The sequence below is a fragment of the Halichoerus grypus genome, chromosome 6 (assembly GCF_964656455.1).
Source record: "Halichoerus grypus chromosome 6, mHalGry1.hap1.1, whole genome shotgun sequence".
Taxonomy (NCBI): domain Eukaryota; kingdom Metazoa; phylum Chordata; class Mammalia; order Carnivora; family Phocidae; genus Halichoerus; species Halichoerus grypus.
Window position 1 is genome coordinate 96106149 of NC_135717.1, and position 16294 is coordinate 96122442.

The 16294-nt window shown below is 42.8% G+C and overlaps 1 protein-coding gene across 1 annotated transcript in view; it reads right to left on the reverse strand.

The window, feature by feature from the left end:
* ST8SIA1 (ST8 alpha-N-acetyl-neuraminide alpha-2,8-sialyltransferase 1) overlaps positions 1-15915 on the reverse strand; it is a 144382-nt gene extending 128467 nt beyond the window's left edge. Inside the window, exon 1 of the mRNA XM_036119223.2 lies at positions 15026-15915. Within this exon, the coding sequence (XP_035975116.1) occupies positions 15026-15261 (236 nt within the window). The 5' untranslated portion in view covers positions 15262-15915. The remainder of the gene's footprint in view (positions 1-15025) is intronic.
* Between the last annotated feature and the right edge of the window lie 379 nt (positions 15916-16294).

Consider the following 16294-nt stretch of genomic DNA (forward strand, 5'->3'; position numbering starts at 1 on the left):
AGTACAGAAACGTACCCAGGAAATAAATGTAACAAAATATGAGGTTTTTCTCTCTTATCTGGGAGTTATGGTCAGAAGCCAGAATTAAGACCAACATGTGCTAATTACCCTATTTTTTAGGTTCAGAAAGCGGCCAGAAGTTGGAGCCAACCGCCTCCCCACAGGTTCTCTAAGTAGTACTAGACTGTGAAGCAGTCCTCTCGCCACACAGCTGATTCACATGGAGTAGGACCAGGGGAAAGGCACAGACTTGGGAGTGCCATGTTTTTTCATGAGGCTATTGCCTCATGTAGAGCAAGTGCCGTCTCTCCCTGCCAACAAAGGAAGAAGAAGGGTGGGGTATGTTCAAATAGAATCACTTGTAAAGACAATGAGGGTCTTCAATAAAGAGAAACAGGCATGTTATGCTTGGGCTGTTTGCGGCACTGGCCCTGCGCTGGCTCTGCGCTATCTCCTGTGAAAATTAACCAAGGAAAACCTCACTACGATGGGAGTCAGGAGGCCAGAAGGGGGAGCCCTCACACCGTACCACTCTACCTCAAGAATTATCAATTATATACACCCCCCCGCCCAGAAGAACCAACAAGGAAGAATCATCAATTACAGTTCCCAACAAGAAAAGATGTACATTGCATCTCTTACAAGAAATCAACTACCCCTGCAACTCAGCCAATGGGAAACCATCATCACCCTGAACTTTTGCCTTCCTTCAATGGACTTTCCTTTAGAACAACCCTTCTCAACTTCCTCCTTCTTCATAAAATAACGTTCCTCTCCTTTGTTGGCCTAGCCTATGGTTTTAGCCAACCGTTGCTTTTTCCAAATTGCAATTTTCCACTATCCCCAAATAAACCCATTTTTGCTAGTAAAATAACTTTTATTTTTAAGGGCAATGCTGGAAAGAAGAAACATAAATGGAAAGAGACGGGGAGGCGGTGGGCTGTAAAAAATCCCTTCAGGGTGGCAAGAATGGGGAGCTGTCTGTGGATGGAGCACTTACTGGTATTCCACCTATGAAGGCTGCCCACCACGTGAAGGAACCAGACCAGTTTGCCTTAGAAGAGGTGGGCAGCCTGTTAGGATTCACCTGAGAAGCCACAATCATTAACAGAGAAAAAGGACTGTGAATGTCCTCCCTACCCAATGGGGAAGAGGTAGCTCCCAGAGGGGGGTGGAGTAGGGCTCTACCTCAGAAAAGGCCCTTCACACTTCCACTACATGCTCCTGGAGGTTCAGGTAGAGCCAAAGCAGGCAGGAAGGGTAGCCACAGGAGTTTTCATTGTGCTTTAAAATAAACTAAAACTGAGGGCCTCCTGGTGGCACAGTTGGTTGAACCCCCAACTCTGGGTTTTAGCTCAGGTTGTGATCTCAGGGTCATGACATTAAGCTCCACATGGGGCTCTGTACTCAACGTTGAGTCTGAGATTTTCTCTCCCTCTCCCTCTGCCCCTCCCGCTCATGTTCTCTCTCTCACTCTCTAAAATAAATAAACCTTTAAAGAATTAATTAAAATAAACAAAACTGAGCTAAGCACCAGAATAGACTGTCCCAGTAATCAAGATGGATAAAAATTGATAAAATTTGACCACATTGGCCCAAAGACCCATTAGAGCCAGCTAAGTGGGGCGGGGAGTGGGAGTCAGGAGTTAGGGCTACCATGGCATGGTATTGGAGCAGTGATTAGGAAAAAATAAAATGACTGTGTTTTTACCCCAAATTGAGACTCCTTAAACCACAGCATTCTATTTCCAGCCCCTCCCCCTTCTGTCAAACTCCCTCTCCTTTATTATGGCAGGGTGGCTAGGTTAAGTCAAGATCAGTTGCATACAGGGGCACCCAGATGGCTCAGTCGGTTAAGCGACTGCCTTCGGCTCAGGTCATGACCCTGGAGTCGTGGGATCGAGTCCCGAATCAGGCTCCCTGCTCAGCAAGGCGTCTGCTTCTCCCTCTGACCCTACCTCCTCTCGTGCTCTCTCTCTCAAATAGATAAATAAAATCTGTAAAAAAAAAAAAAAATCTTTAAAAAGGATCAGTTGCAAACAAAGTAAACAATCCCCATCCAAGCCAGCCTGCTTCTAGCTCTCTTTCATTCTACCAGTAATTGGGCTTTGCTTTCCCCCATGGACTCGTATCTTTTAGCAATGTTTTAAAGGGCTTTTTCCTCTCTTAGTATTTCACATGTTGCATAGGTTAACCAGAATCAAAAGATGTCATACCACTAAACTATACAAAGCCCTCTGGCCTCACAATCACTACGCAGGCCAGAAACAGAGTGGACCAGAGGAAGGATTTTGGCCCAAACACAGACACAGCTAAATTCTGAAAGTGAAGTTAAACTTGGGCTTGTTTTTCCTCCATAAAAAGGAGTTGAGAGATTATTTTGGAGAATATTGCTCTTCTTACAATGTATGCTGTGTGCTTATCCGTTCTACGAGGGGAAGGCCCATGTCTTCTTGGCTAGCTACTTGATTCTCAGCACCTAATAGGAGTACCTGGCACACAGAAGGCTCTGGATAGTTATTTGTTGAAAAAAGGAACGAGTGAAGGAGTGAACAAATGAATTGGTAGTGAATATTAATAGCACGGAGTCTCAATATTAGGTAATAAATGAAACTACTCCTGAAAGGTATTCAGACAGCTATGTACAGGCCTTGCAGAAAATGTAATGTTTTCATTCATAAAACAAGTACTTGTTAGACGGTCAGTAAGACTATGAGGGAGGATCAGAGGCAGACAAATATAAACAAGACTCAACGTCTGACCCTAAAGCACCAAAGCAACAGTACGTATAGCTGCTTCAAACAGGTGCAAAGGAGGAGAATAACACAGGATAGAGATGATTTAGTCCAGTATCAACACAACCAATCACCAACACTCAACTTCCAAAAAACCAACCTAACAAAATATCATCATGGGATTTTTGTGCCTTTCTACTGTACGCTCACCCTCTGCACAGGTGGATATGATCTGTTCTAGTTTCAAGCCCAAGATTTCCAATTTTACTTTTTTTTCAAAGATTTTATTCATCCATTTGAGAGAGAGAGAGCGCACAAGCAGCGGGGTGGGGCAGAGGGAGAAGCAGACTCCCCGCTGAGCCCAGAGCCAACACGGGGCTTAAACCCAGAACCCTGAGACCTTGACCTGAGCTGAAGGCAGATGCTCAACTGACTGAGCCACCCAAGCATCCCCCCCCAAGACTTCCAATTTTAGTATATAGGAAAGTGACTCTTAAAATAAGTCATAACATACAATTGTTTTATTTTTTTTATTTAAGACATTAATCATTTTCCTTGAAATCTCTACCTTGTCATGAGGAGAAAGTAAACTTTCTTTTTAAATTACAGTTTTTAATTGCTTCAATCCTAGAAAATAGTACAAATGGTCCTGTAAAGGCATTTCTTTTTAAACAAGAATGAAACACTGAGCTAGTTATCATCTGTTCTGTAATGAAGAGAATAATCATGACAGACAAAGGCACATCTTCCAGGGCACTAAATAAATTCCTCATAGAGAGGTCGCCACAGTGCTCAGTGAGGGGACTGCTACTGTACACATCCCGTTGTATGGGAATTTTTCCTAGATGCTTCCACCTCTTTAAAATTCCCGAAGGAGAATTTCATCATTTAATGTTAACAATCATTATATGTTTTCTATTTACGCAATCACTTTCCACACTGAAATGGAGGAAAACTCAAATCTGCCCTTAGCCAAAGCTGAAGATATTCTATGAACAAGCAAAGAAGCCAGTTATAAGAATTGATGGTAGGGGGGGAAAAAAACTGCCAAGAAACTACTTTTAGAAATTTATGCTAAGAAAATAAACAGATGAAATGTTTAAGATGTATACACAAAGATGTTAATCACAGCATTATTTACAAAGGTGAGAAACTGCCACAACATGAATATCTAATAATAGTGGATTAGTTAAATAAATCATTAACTATTCTAACAAAGGAAAATCTTACAGCCATTAAAAAGGGCTGAGGTATACAAATGGCCAAAAGACACATGAAAAATTGCTCAACATCACTCAGCATCAGGGAAATACAAATCAAAACCACAATGAGATACCACCTCACACCAGTCAGAATGCCTAAAATTAACAACTCAAGAAACAATAGATGTTGGTGAGGATGTGGAGAAAGGGGAACCCTCTTACACTGTTAGTGGGAATGCGAGTTGGTATAGCCACTTTGGAAAACAGTGTGAAGGTTCCTCAAGACGTTAAAAATAGAGCTACCCTATGACCCAGCGATTGCACTACTAGGTATTTAACCCAAAGATACAGTGCAGTAAAAAGAAGGGGCACCTGCACCCCAATGTTTATAGAAGCAATGTCCACAATAGCCAAACTGTGTAAGGAGCCAAGATGTCCTTCAATGGATAAAGAAGATGTGGTCCATATATACAATGGAATATTACTCAGCCATCAGAAAGGATGAATACCCACCATTTGCATCGACATGGATGGCAGTGGAAGGGATTATTCTAAGTGAAATAAGTCAGAGAAAGACAAATACTATATGATTTCACTCATATATGGAATTTAAGAAACAAAACAGATGAACATAGGGGAAGGGAAGGAAAAAATAAAATAAGATGAAAATAGAGACAGAGGCAAACCATAAGAGATACTTAACTCTAGGAAACAAACTGAGGGTTGCTGGAGGGGAGATGGATGGGGGGAAGGGGTAACTGGGTGATGGGCATTAAGGAGGGCACTTGATGTAATGAGCACTGGGTGTTATATGCAACTGATGAATTACTAAACTTCTACCCCTGAAACTAATAACACAGTATATGTTAACTACATTGAATTTAAATAATTAAAATAAATAAATAAAAAGGGATGATGTAGATCTACATATATTGTTATTAAAAATTTTACAATATACTGTCAAATTCATTATATTTTTGTTTTATAAACACACACAGAGGAAGCACTAAATGTTCTGGAAAACCATATACCAAAATATTAGCAATGTTTGTCTCTAGGTGATTAAATGTCAATTACTTTCACAAAGTGCTGCTCTTATCACTTAAAAGCCAACTTTGAGAAAGCAGAACTCTTTAAAGAGGCTTTTGATTTCCCATGCTCAGTATTTACCAAATGTATGAAGAAATATTTAAAAAAAAAATCTAACATGCAAATATGATATCCTTTATAAGGATCCTTTGGAAGAAAGTAATTTGTTCCAAATTGGTAACATTTAAAAAATTTACAGTAAATAACGTTTTTCCAAAATGAAAATCATAAAGCTATTTTATCACAAGCTTGGCAGTTAAAAATTATTTAATTATATGAGAAAATGTTAAAGCTATAACACTGAGTGGATAAAAGAATATAAAACTAAATATACAAATATACAATTTAGTAATACACATATGCAAATAAATACGCACAAAAGAAACAGTGTTCACAATGAAGTACTTCTGAGGGACGGAATTATGAGTGGTTTTTTTCTCCTTTTTACTACATTTAAATTTTTCCTACAGTGTCTATTACTTACAAAATCAGACAAATAATGAACACTATAGATTTTTTTAAATAAGTACAGGGGACATAAAATCATGCATATATTTGTTGTATCAATAACTGAAACAAGCAATTTGTTCCCCAAAAGCCCGTTCTCATTATACTCACTTGGAAATCTCTGGTAGTGTACTCTGTTACTTAAGCCCTGAATAGTAGAGAATGTGTAACTCTGAATTCACTTCAGCTTCCTCCTGGCACCTAATTAAAAGAGTGACACAGCTCCTCTGGTCTTGGCTGCTTCCCTCTCATGCAATGCCATAGCGAGAAGACAGTCCAACAGAGAGGGAGAAAATCAATCACTTTGAAACTCCGCGTAATTATCTGAAACAGACCAACCGTAGCCCTTGGAACACTACATTACTCAATTTCTTACTAACTTAACTAATGACACTAGACCAGACTGTAAATTTTATAAAATCAGGAACCATGTCTTAACTTTCACTGCTGTATCCCAGCCCGTACCTGGTGCACAACATGCATTTAGTAAATGCAGATGAATGAATAGGTGATTTATGACTGGGCTCTGTTCTCTTCCTTAAAATTCTACTGGCCATTTTACAGCATCCTTAGTACTAACACTATGGAAGAAGAGGGTGTGTCATAAGGTCACATTTCATTAGATATTCCATTACTGAAAGTACAAGTAATAGGCATCAGATGTGTCCCAGGAAGCGGCTTTTCTCATCATTATGGCTTAATAATCAGCAATAATTCAACACCTAATCCTCTTAAGGTAAGTACTGCCACCCACAGCTAAGGCTCAGAGAGGCCAGGAAAATTTTTCAAGGTCACAAAGTTAATAAATGACAGAACCAGGATCAAAACCTGATTCTCTGGGGCCCCAAAATCTAGACTCTTTCTAGGTGGGAACAAGCATTCTGTCATCTCACCAGCTAGGTGAGGATGGCTATGGATTCTACAATAATTATCTCAATTATCATCACAAGCCTATAAAGTGGGTTAGCATATATACCATTTTTTGGATAACAAAACAGAGGAACAGAGAGGCTAAGCAGCTTGCCCAAGGTCACACAACTCCCAAGAGATCCAAAGTGGAATGAAAAGCTAAAAAGTACTGTATTTTACTAGAAATCTATCAACTCCCTCAAAGAAATTGCATTAATTATACATAGTCAGCATCACTTCCAAGATGATTTATAACTGTGATGAGAAAAACAACTTTTAAGAAAAAAAAACTTGTTTTTCTGAGTTGCTGCCTAAACATTTTAGAGTGTAATAACCCTGCTCACACACACAGTCCAGACATTTAGATAAGAATTTAAGTTTAGGATTCCTGCCATAAGTTCCTGCTTTACTTTTCCCGGGGAACCTTTTAAAATAACGCTTACAGTCAAGCCCGAGAAATGTTAGTGACCTCTCCTCCAACCACCTTAAAAGTAATAGGTGCTTGCTACCCTGCTCTGGATCTCCTGCTCATTCATGACCTAGGCCAGAGGCTGCCGTTCCTCCAGCTCATTGCACCCCCTCAATTCTAGGATCTGATAAATCTTGTGACTCTACTTCCTTTGTGGGGGTTTATTGAAAACCGCATCCTCAATCAAAATGACCCCATATGGGTTTCCCTTCCCCAAAGCGGGAGCTCAGATGCTGAGGGGACTACCTGCTCCCCCCACCCACCCCACCACCACCACCATCCCACCTCCACATGAGTGGCTTGTACCTTCTCATTCAGTGGGTTATACTCTGTATGTTCTTAATTCACCAGCTCTGGCTTCCTAACACAACTTTGTCAACAAACAAACTGGCCATACTCTACACTAATATATAAAATTATTCGATTGATCCAACTAGCTCCTTATATTCTCTCCAAAATGAAGACTAACAGACATCCAAGTTGCAAAAAACAACCTCAATTTGCAAGGCAGAGGACAAAAGCACAAATGTATCTAAATATTTAAAAGTTACAATCAAATCAACAAACAGATAAAAAATATATTCCAACCTCCTATCCCTTTCCCTGAACAAATATACCTGCATAACAAACTGGGATGCCAGTTCAAATTTAGGCTTCTCAAACTCCAGGAAGTTTGATACTAGAACAGGGCGACACAGGGAGGGCACCCCCACGTGTCCATGTGAACCCCCAGTCCCATATCCAAGTTCTTTCCACAGCCTCCGCCTCCCACAAAGAGCTGTTCCTTGGCCATCCCTTGGCCAAGAAGTGCACACAGCAATGGGAGAAGCCACCCTGAGGATGGGGGGTGGGGGGAAACTCCCCACACAAGCAGGCAGGCTGTGGAAGTGGGCCTGGGTCATTTGGGCAGGGAATTCCAGGGTCTACAAAGGCCCCAGTGATGCCTTGTCCCTTTGCAAAGAGCTGAGACCAAAGGCGGAACAGAGCGAGGCCCCCCTGGCTCCTTTTGCCAGGGTCGAAGTGGTGCACTGGTGAGAACCCTAGCCAACTCTCACACAAGCTTTCAATAAAGATAGCTGCTTAAAGTAAATTTCCCAAAATGCATCTCCTCTTGCTACCTTTCTTTAACCAAGACCTGGCCATCTACCAAAGTATAATTCATCCACTCCTCTTCCAGTAGTCAAAGCATTTACGGTTTGTAGTTTCCAGATTTAGCTCTCCATTGCATATTTTCTGGGATTTTAAAAAATCCTGTCAATTGGGTTGGTTTTCTTTCTCTAAAGCAGTGATTCTCCAAGAGGGGCAATTTTGCCCCCCAGGAGACATTTTGCTAAATCTGGAGACATATCTATTTGTTTCATTTAGTAGACAGAGGCCATGGATGTTGCTAAATATTCTACAATGTACAGACAGCCATCCACAACAAAGAATTTTCCAGCCCAAAATGTTAGTAGTGCTGAGAGGAAAAACTCTGCTTTAGAGTAAGAACTCCTTCAAAATAGAGAGGATGTCATTTCCTCCTTTGATGCCCACATGGCCAAGCAGAATATTGGACCTCATTAAGTATTTGTTGACTGACTGATTAGCTATCTGGTCCCACACCTTGCTGAAACGTTCATTCACACAGTAACTCAACAAAAATTACTGTGCCAGGAATCGCACTCAGCTCTGGGAATGCAAATATTAATGAGCCAGCAGAAAAGGCAGACAAATAAACTAATACTTTTAATATAGCACCATGAAAAATGCACCTGTCACTACCAGATATTTGTATTTGTATATTTATCTATTTATTATGTCTCCCCTCATTAGCCCATAAACTTCAAGAAAGTAAATTTTAAGTTAACTGCTATAGTTCTAGCGTCTTCTATGGTAATAGTGGTAGACACATAGTAGTAAATGTTTTTTGATAATTACAGAAATGCAGTAATATGCACAAGGCAATAAAAAAAAGAGAGAGGAGAAGCTTCTAACACAGCCTGGGAAGGAAGAAAGGAGTTAAGGGAGGCTACCTTGAAGAGAGGTAACATGGATTAAGCACTAATTATATGCCAGAAGCATTTTTCAACACATTATCTATTCTAATTCTCAGAACAATCCTACAAGACGCCACATTAAAAAAAAAAAAAAAGTCACATTTACAGATGAGGAAACGGACAGTGAAGGCTGATTTGCTCAAGAACACAGCAAATGGAAGAATCAGAATTTTAGCACAACTAACTTTGGGACCTTTGCTCTTAACCAGTAAATGCACCATCAAGAGGTGAGTAAGAATTGGCCAGGCGAAGGGCAAGAAGTTGTGGCCTTGAAGGAAAGACATTCCAGGCAGAGGGAATGCCAAGCAAAACCAACACAGCCTGGCTTGTTTCAGCAACTAGAACCCTCACCAGTACTACTATACCTAAAGAGGAATGCTGATGAAAGATGACGTTGGAGAAGGATTCATGGCCAGATCTTAAGGGATAGAGGCAGCAGTGCCTCATTTATCTAAGATTATCAGGGAACGAGCATAAGGCTTAGTTAGAGTCAAATAGCTCTGGGTTGGAAACGTGACCATCATTTCGTTAATGGATCTCTCTGAATCTCCATTTCCTCATCCATAAAACAAAGAACATACAAATATCTACTTTGTAAAGTAGCTATGAGAACAAAAGACAAGAAAAAGAAGCACTGAGAACCAGGCCTGGTATATTTTATGTGTCCAATTGGTGTTAATGATTTATTCTTGCTATTGTGGTTATTGCTAATGAAGTTTTTTCACATTTGTAAATCCACAACATAATCGAAGCTTATTTTCTTAAGCACCAAAATGTATTAAACTCTCTTTTTCCTAAACTACTTTTAAAGTGAATTCCATAAATCTCCACCTTAACAAACATAGGCCTTACATCCCATATACACAGAGTGCTGCACCTGCCTCCCTCCCCTCCCCCTCCCCCCAGGGCCCTTCTGCGGCCACCAGGGCAGCTGTGGAAATATCTGAAGCTTCTGGGATCCACAGATTCAAAAATATGGACAGAAACGAAGGCACATAAAGCTAGAAATGCTTAGAGTAGTATTTCATTCAGAATTTGGGAAAGGAAGGAGGAACATCGTGGCTTAGAGTAATGGCTAGCACCCAGTGAATATACAGAATTTTCAGAGCACTTGCGTGTGTTATCCTCTATCCCCCAGTCCACCAGTAACGGTGAGGTGCCAACTCTGCTGACAGCTGACACACAGCCCGTGCCCTTGGATACTTCCTTGATGTTTGTTCATTTTTCACAAACCACACCTCAAGCCCATTCAGAGATGGTGATCTGGCCTCCGTCTACCTCCCAGTCTACCTTCTTACTACATTCTCTGTGGGAAAATTAATACCTTTCCATACGGGAAGCACATCAAGAATTTCTACATCTCCCTGCTTTGGCCTTTGCTGTTCTCCCTGCCTAGAATATCCTTCTGCCCTCACCTCTTACTACCACCCAATTTTACCATCCTTTAAGGATTAGTGCAAACACCACCTCCTGTCTGATTTCCCTCCTTCCAGCAGAATTAAAAGCCATGTTCTGTGAACTTCCCCAGCACTTTGCTCATGTTTCTCTTGTTATAACGACCATGCATTGAACAGAAGTATATGGCAAGCATCGTTCTAGGTGCTTTCAATATGCCACTATGTAACTTGCACCACGAACTTGTAAGAAATTATTACACACCCCATTTTACAAATGGGCAGACTGAAGCTCTGAGGGTTGAACTTACCAATGATCATACAACCAGAAAGGGATACAGCTGGGATTCCAACCATGCTCTGACAACTCCCGAGTCCATCAGTTTTACTCTCTGCTATGCTGCCTCTCTTTGATGGCCCTATGTCCAGCTGGTTAGTTAACTATACACACACATGCCCATCCCTGGGATTACAGCAAATCCCGTGATGGCAGGGACCTGGGCATGTTCCTCTCTACAAATGTGGATGATAATGTATCCACTTATACAAGGTTGTTAGGAGAATTAAATGAGACAGTACATGTAAAGCACTTAGCATAGTGTCATGCACATTATAAGCTCCTAATAATTTGTCAGCTTTGTTGTTGTTACTGTTGTCATTATTACTATGTCTGACACCAGGGATAAAGTCTTGAGCATAAATTGTGAGCTGAAGTTTCTTTCAGAGAAGCAAATGAAGTGGCTGAGGCCCGGATGGAAGAGACAAATGCCACTTTGGTTCAGCATTTCCCCACACTGCTTGACTACTCGTTCAGAAGCAACAAGAGTTGCACAGAAACTCTCCAATATTTCTATGATACGGTCAATTGATTCCTTATCTTTCTGTTGCCATGTGGATGTTACGAAAACCTCCTCTCTAGTTCAAAACTCTTGCAGCTCTGTGACTTTCTTGCTGCCTTCTCCTATGAGATTTGTCAAGGTTCCCCCCTGAGAAGTCATACTTAAGGTCTGACCCAAGAGAAGAAAATCACAAAAGTAAATGAAAGCACAGAGGGCAAAATGTAATCTGAAATTCTAATGCTTATACACATAACAAAACACTTTCCTTTGTCCTCATAGCATTTAACGGTACTTTAAATCATCCTATTGCTTTACTCATTTGTTTTTGTCAGTCACCCCCCAGTAGGAGGTAAGTTGTCTCAGAGAAAGCAATCTGTCCATCCTGTTCCCTGCTATCTCCCAGGGCCTAACTCATATCTGGTGTATAACAGTCATTCATTAAATATTGGTCAATTAACTGATTGCAATTATATACATATGTGTATATATGAATATGTGTATAAATTTACACATATACATGACATCACTCCATAGTTTATGAATGTGCATTTATCTCCACACATAAGTGCATATTGTATATTTGTGTACATATATTTCTATTTGTGCAGAAGATATATTTTTTTAAAAGATTTTATTTATTTATTTGACAGAGACACAGCAAGAGAGGGAACACAAGCAGGGGGAGTGGGAGAGGGAGAAGCAGGCTTCCCGCAGAGCGGGGAGCCCGATGCGGGGCTCGATCCCAGGACCCTGGGATCATGACCTGAGCCGAAGGCAGACGCTTAACAACTGAGCCACCCAGGCGCCCCTGTGCAGAAGATATTTTAGACTGGAAAACACAGCCACCGGTTTGCAAAAGTTATGCCTTCTTAACATAATAAAGGCCTCTGGCTGACCTGTCTAATATTTTAAAAACATACACTATTACCCACAAACTAAAAATCCACATTTAAAACAACAGATTTTATTATAGATGCAGAATACAAAAATTTTTTTGACTTAACAAAGCATGATACTTTTATCTTTTAAAACTCCTCATCCCTGGGGCGCCTGGGTGGCTCAGTTGTTGAGCATCTGCCTTCGGCTGGGGTCATGATCCCAGGGTCCTGGGATTGAGCCCCACATCTCTCTGCTCAGCGGGAAGCCTGCTTCTCCCTCTCCCACTCCCCCTGCTTGTATTCCCTCTCTCGCTGTGTCTCTGTCAAATAAATGAATAAAATCTTAAAAAAAAAAAAAAACTCGCTCTCTTAAAAAAAAATAAAATTAAAATAAATAAAACTCCTCATCCCTATTTATTAGGTTCAATGTAAAGAAGCTGGGGGGTGGGGGTAGTATATTGACCTGTAATGTTTCTCTGCATATTTGGCAGGCAAAATGTTCCAAATTCTTATGGGCTGGCCAGAAGTCCTTATTTAAGTTGTAACATATACAGAAAATTATAATTCATGACAATTATAATAACACCATTGACTGGGTAAATGTGCCAAACACTTGGCATCATTTTTTTTATTTAAACCTATACCAACCCTGCAAGGTAAATGTTATTATCCCTGTGAAAAGAGGAAAAAATGAAACAAGACAAAACAGAGAGGGAGACAAACCATAAGAGACTCTTAATCTTAGGAAACAAACTGAGTATTGCTGGAGGGGAAAAGGGTGGAGGGATGGGACAACTGGGTGATGGACACTGGGGAGGGTATGTGTTGTAATGAGCACTGGGTATTATAAGACTGGGTAATATAAGACTTATATAAGACTGATGAAGCACAGACCTGCACCCCTGAAACAAATAATATATGTTAATTAATTGAATTTAAATAAAATATATGGAAACTAAGACTCAAAGACATAGAGTGGATTGCCAAAGATACTCTGTTCCTTATCTATCTAGTCATGGCACACACAGCCTAGAAATTCTACTAGTCTAGAATTCTACTCCAAAGCCCAAATTCTTTTCAACAAGCAATGGTGCATCTTACACACTTTTACAGACACTAACTTTGAGGGATATGTGTTTAGGCAGTTTTTTATACTGTGTGGATTTTAATTAGTAATTCTCTGCACATAGAGACTAGACCAAATGACAGCCACACTGAAGATTACTCCAGGCTACAGACAGCAAGGGACAAATGTTGTCTCAGAAATGATCAGTTTGTGTTTCTCAGAATATGAAGCATTTTCCACTTGATTATGTCCTGCAAAAGAAATTTATGCTCTAAAAGAGCTTCCTTATTCTTCCTCCTATACCAAAAATGGACTCTTTCACTGCAAATCAATGGGAAGTTCTTAACTCATTTCCTTATATTACTTGGGATAAAAGTGCTTTCTGTCTTTAGAGAAAAGAATTGCTGGATGCTATGCCGTTGCGGTGCTTTTGAGTCCAACAATCAATACTGTGAAGGCGAGAGAAAATTAGCCCTTACATACTTTTAAGGGGTGTAGGGTTATTTTTAACTTAATGATAACTGAATTCTAAAGAAAAAGAGAAGGAAAGTCTTCCCTCCCAGTTCAAAGAATTCATCTGCCTTCCCCTGAAAGAATTGGCTATTATCTCTTTGACCTTCTTTCCAGGAGCAGGCCCGACCACGGAGGAGAAGGAAACCATCTGTTTAAAAAGTTTTTGGTAATTCATCGATGTTTCTGAACATTTGTAACCAACAGTAGTGAAAATGTTTAAGTTGGCTCTCAGCTGCCCATCTATACTGCTTGCAAAGATCCTAGGCAGAGCAAAGGAAAGCACTCCCCACCTAGACCACTACAATCTCAGGAAGAGCCAACTGCAGCATCTTTGGCCCCAGGGCCTGAAGGGGAAAGGGGCATCTGGCCCTTGTGGAGGCCCCTGTGTGTCCCCCTCAACATGCCCAGGGAAGTGAGGAAGGAGAATTACCTTCCCTCCCAATCTAACTACACAAACCCTGCTGCCAAGAACTTATTTTTAGACACTTGAGCTGAAATTCACAGAAAGGAAGGAAAATTACAACCTCTGAGCCCCAGCATTCTAATTTCCAACCTGGCTTGAGTTTTTTGTTTGTTTTCTGATTTCAAGTATCTACCTAAAGCCCATCTCCCATCCTCCAGAAGGCCTCTACAGTCTAAGCCCCCCCACCAAAAAAGCTGGGAGCTGTAGAGCTTTGTGTGATGAAAATTTCAGCTCCCACACTTCAAAGGGACATGTCATGACCTCGGGGAAGTAACTCCTCCTTCTGAAGACCCAGTTTGTGGTTGGTAAGATGGGAATAATAATATCTGTTACTGGAAAAGTTGTTGAGTCTTCAATAAAAATCACACAGTACCCGGCTCTTAGTAGGCGATCAGTAAGTGCTTTGTGTTTTGTCATGGGCACACTGCACAAAGCAGAAGGATCCTGGATAGGTGTCCATGTTTTTCCTGCCCAAGATTTGCCCATCACTCCCTCATTAGTGATTTATGTTACCTACCACTCACCTAACCTCAGGAAGATGCCTCTTACCTTCTTCTAGTTCTCTATAGCTTCAAACATCTGCAGAGCCCAAGAGATAAATTCTCATTAAGTGCAAAGGACAAAGTTCGCCTGGATTCTCCTTCCCACCAGTTACCGACGAATCATTGACTATAACTTAGGCTGGGGAAGAAATGCTTACAGGCTTTATGTGGGCAAAGCAGGTGTCTGCACATGTCTTGGTGTAAGGGGTGGGGAAGGACCCCAGATAAAGTCTTCAGGTTTAGAAATGGCAAAGAAAGGGAGTAGGACAAGAAGTACTGGATGAAAGAGATGCCTCTGCAAGGCCGTCCTAGCCAGTGACCCTGTCCTCGGCGCACGGGGAGTAAAGGACACGAGCTGGGAGGAGCCGCGAGGGGAGGAGTACCTGAAGACTCTCGCCGCCGTCTGGTTCCTTCTCCACGCCGTGCCCTGTTGCAGCACCCCTTGTACGATCTCCTTCTCGTTGGGCAGCCGGTAGACCGGGAAGATGTAGAGCCAACAGAGGACCACGACGCAAAGGGCACTGGCTCCCACCGGTAGCCGGGTCCGCGGGAACTTCCACGCTAGTACTGCCATGGCCCCTCTGGACGTGTGTCGCCGGGCCCGTCTGCAGGGGCTCATCGCAGCCCCGGGGTCCCGGGGGGCGGCCTCAGCACAGCGTCAGGCAAAGCGGCAGCGGAGGGTCCCCCCACCGCCGGCCCCCCATGCACACACACCTTTCGTTTTCTTGTTTGCACTCGCACGCACGTTTCTTCAGCCCCCACGGCCCCAAAGGTCAGCGCAAGGATTTTTTTAAATGCAACTTTTTCAAGGGTTTCTTTCTAGGGGAAGTGGCCGGGGGGCAAGTCACGAGCTCTGGTCATGGTCTCTTCCCCTGCAGAAGGCGGGCGCTGGGGTCTCCGAGAGCGCAGAGAGCGGCCGCGGTGAGTCGCTCCCGCCGGTTCTGCAGCATCACTGTCGCCCTCGGCGCGGGTCCGGGGAGAGGCTCGGCTCCCTCCCAGACAACTGGTCCGCGGCGTCCCCTTCTGAGAGATGCTCCTGCGCCCTTCGCCGCCTCTCCCCGCCTCCTGCGCTGCTGCACCGCCAAGCACCCCCCAGACGCGCTCTCCGCGACGCACCAAGTCCTTGGAAATTTCCACGGCAGCCCGGGACCGCTATCCTGCCCCGGGCTTCTCCGCCTTGCCCGCCAGGACCCTCGCTCCCCACCCCTCCCGAAAAAGAAAAGAACTCGCTCTCATCAGTTAATTCAGCGGCGCGCCGCAGCCTTCCGCTGCGCCCCGGACTTCGCAGACAAATGCCCGGGGATTGGTGGAAATCAAGGTCTCCCCCGCCCTCCCCCACCCGCAAATTTGCCTCCTTCGACCCGTTCAGATCCGCGACGCTCGCCTGGAGCGCGCGCCTCTCCTCCCGCCCTTGTTCTCTGGAGATAGAGGCAAACAATAAAAAATAACCTCCCACCCCCAATGTATGTATATATTTGAGTGTGGCAGAGACTGGCTGATAACCTGACCCTTCCACACGCAGCCGGCACGCCGGGGCTGTCACCCTGCCGCCGTCACCCTCATCTCTCTATAACTGGTTGGTTATTAACCCGCAGTGAGGCGCGAGGAGGCCGGCAGAGATTTATTCCTTCCTGGGCCCCCAGCCCCATTAC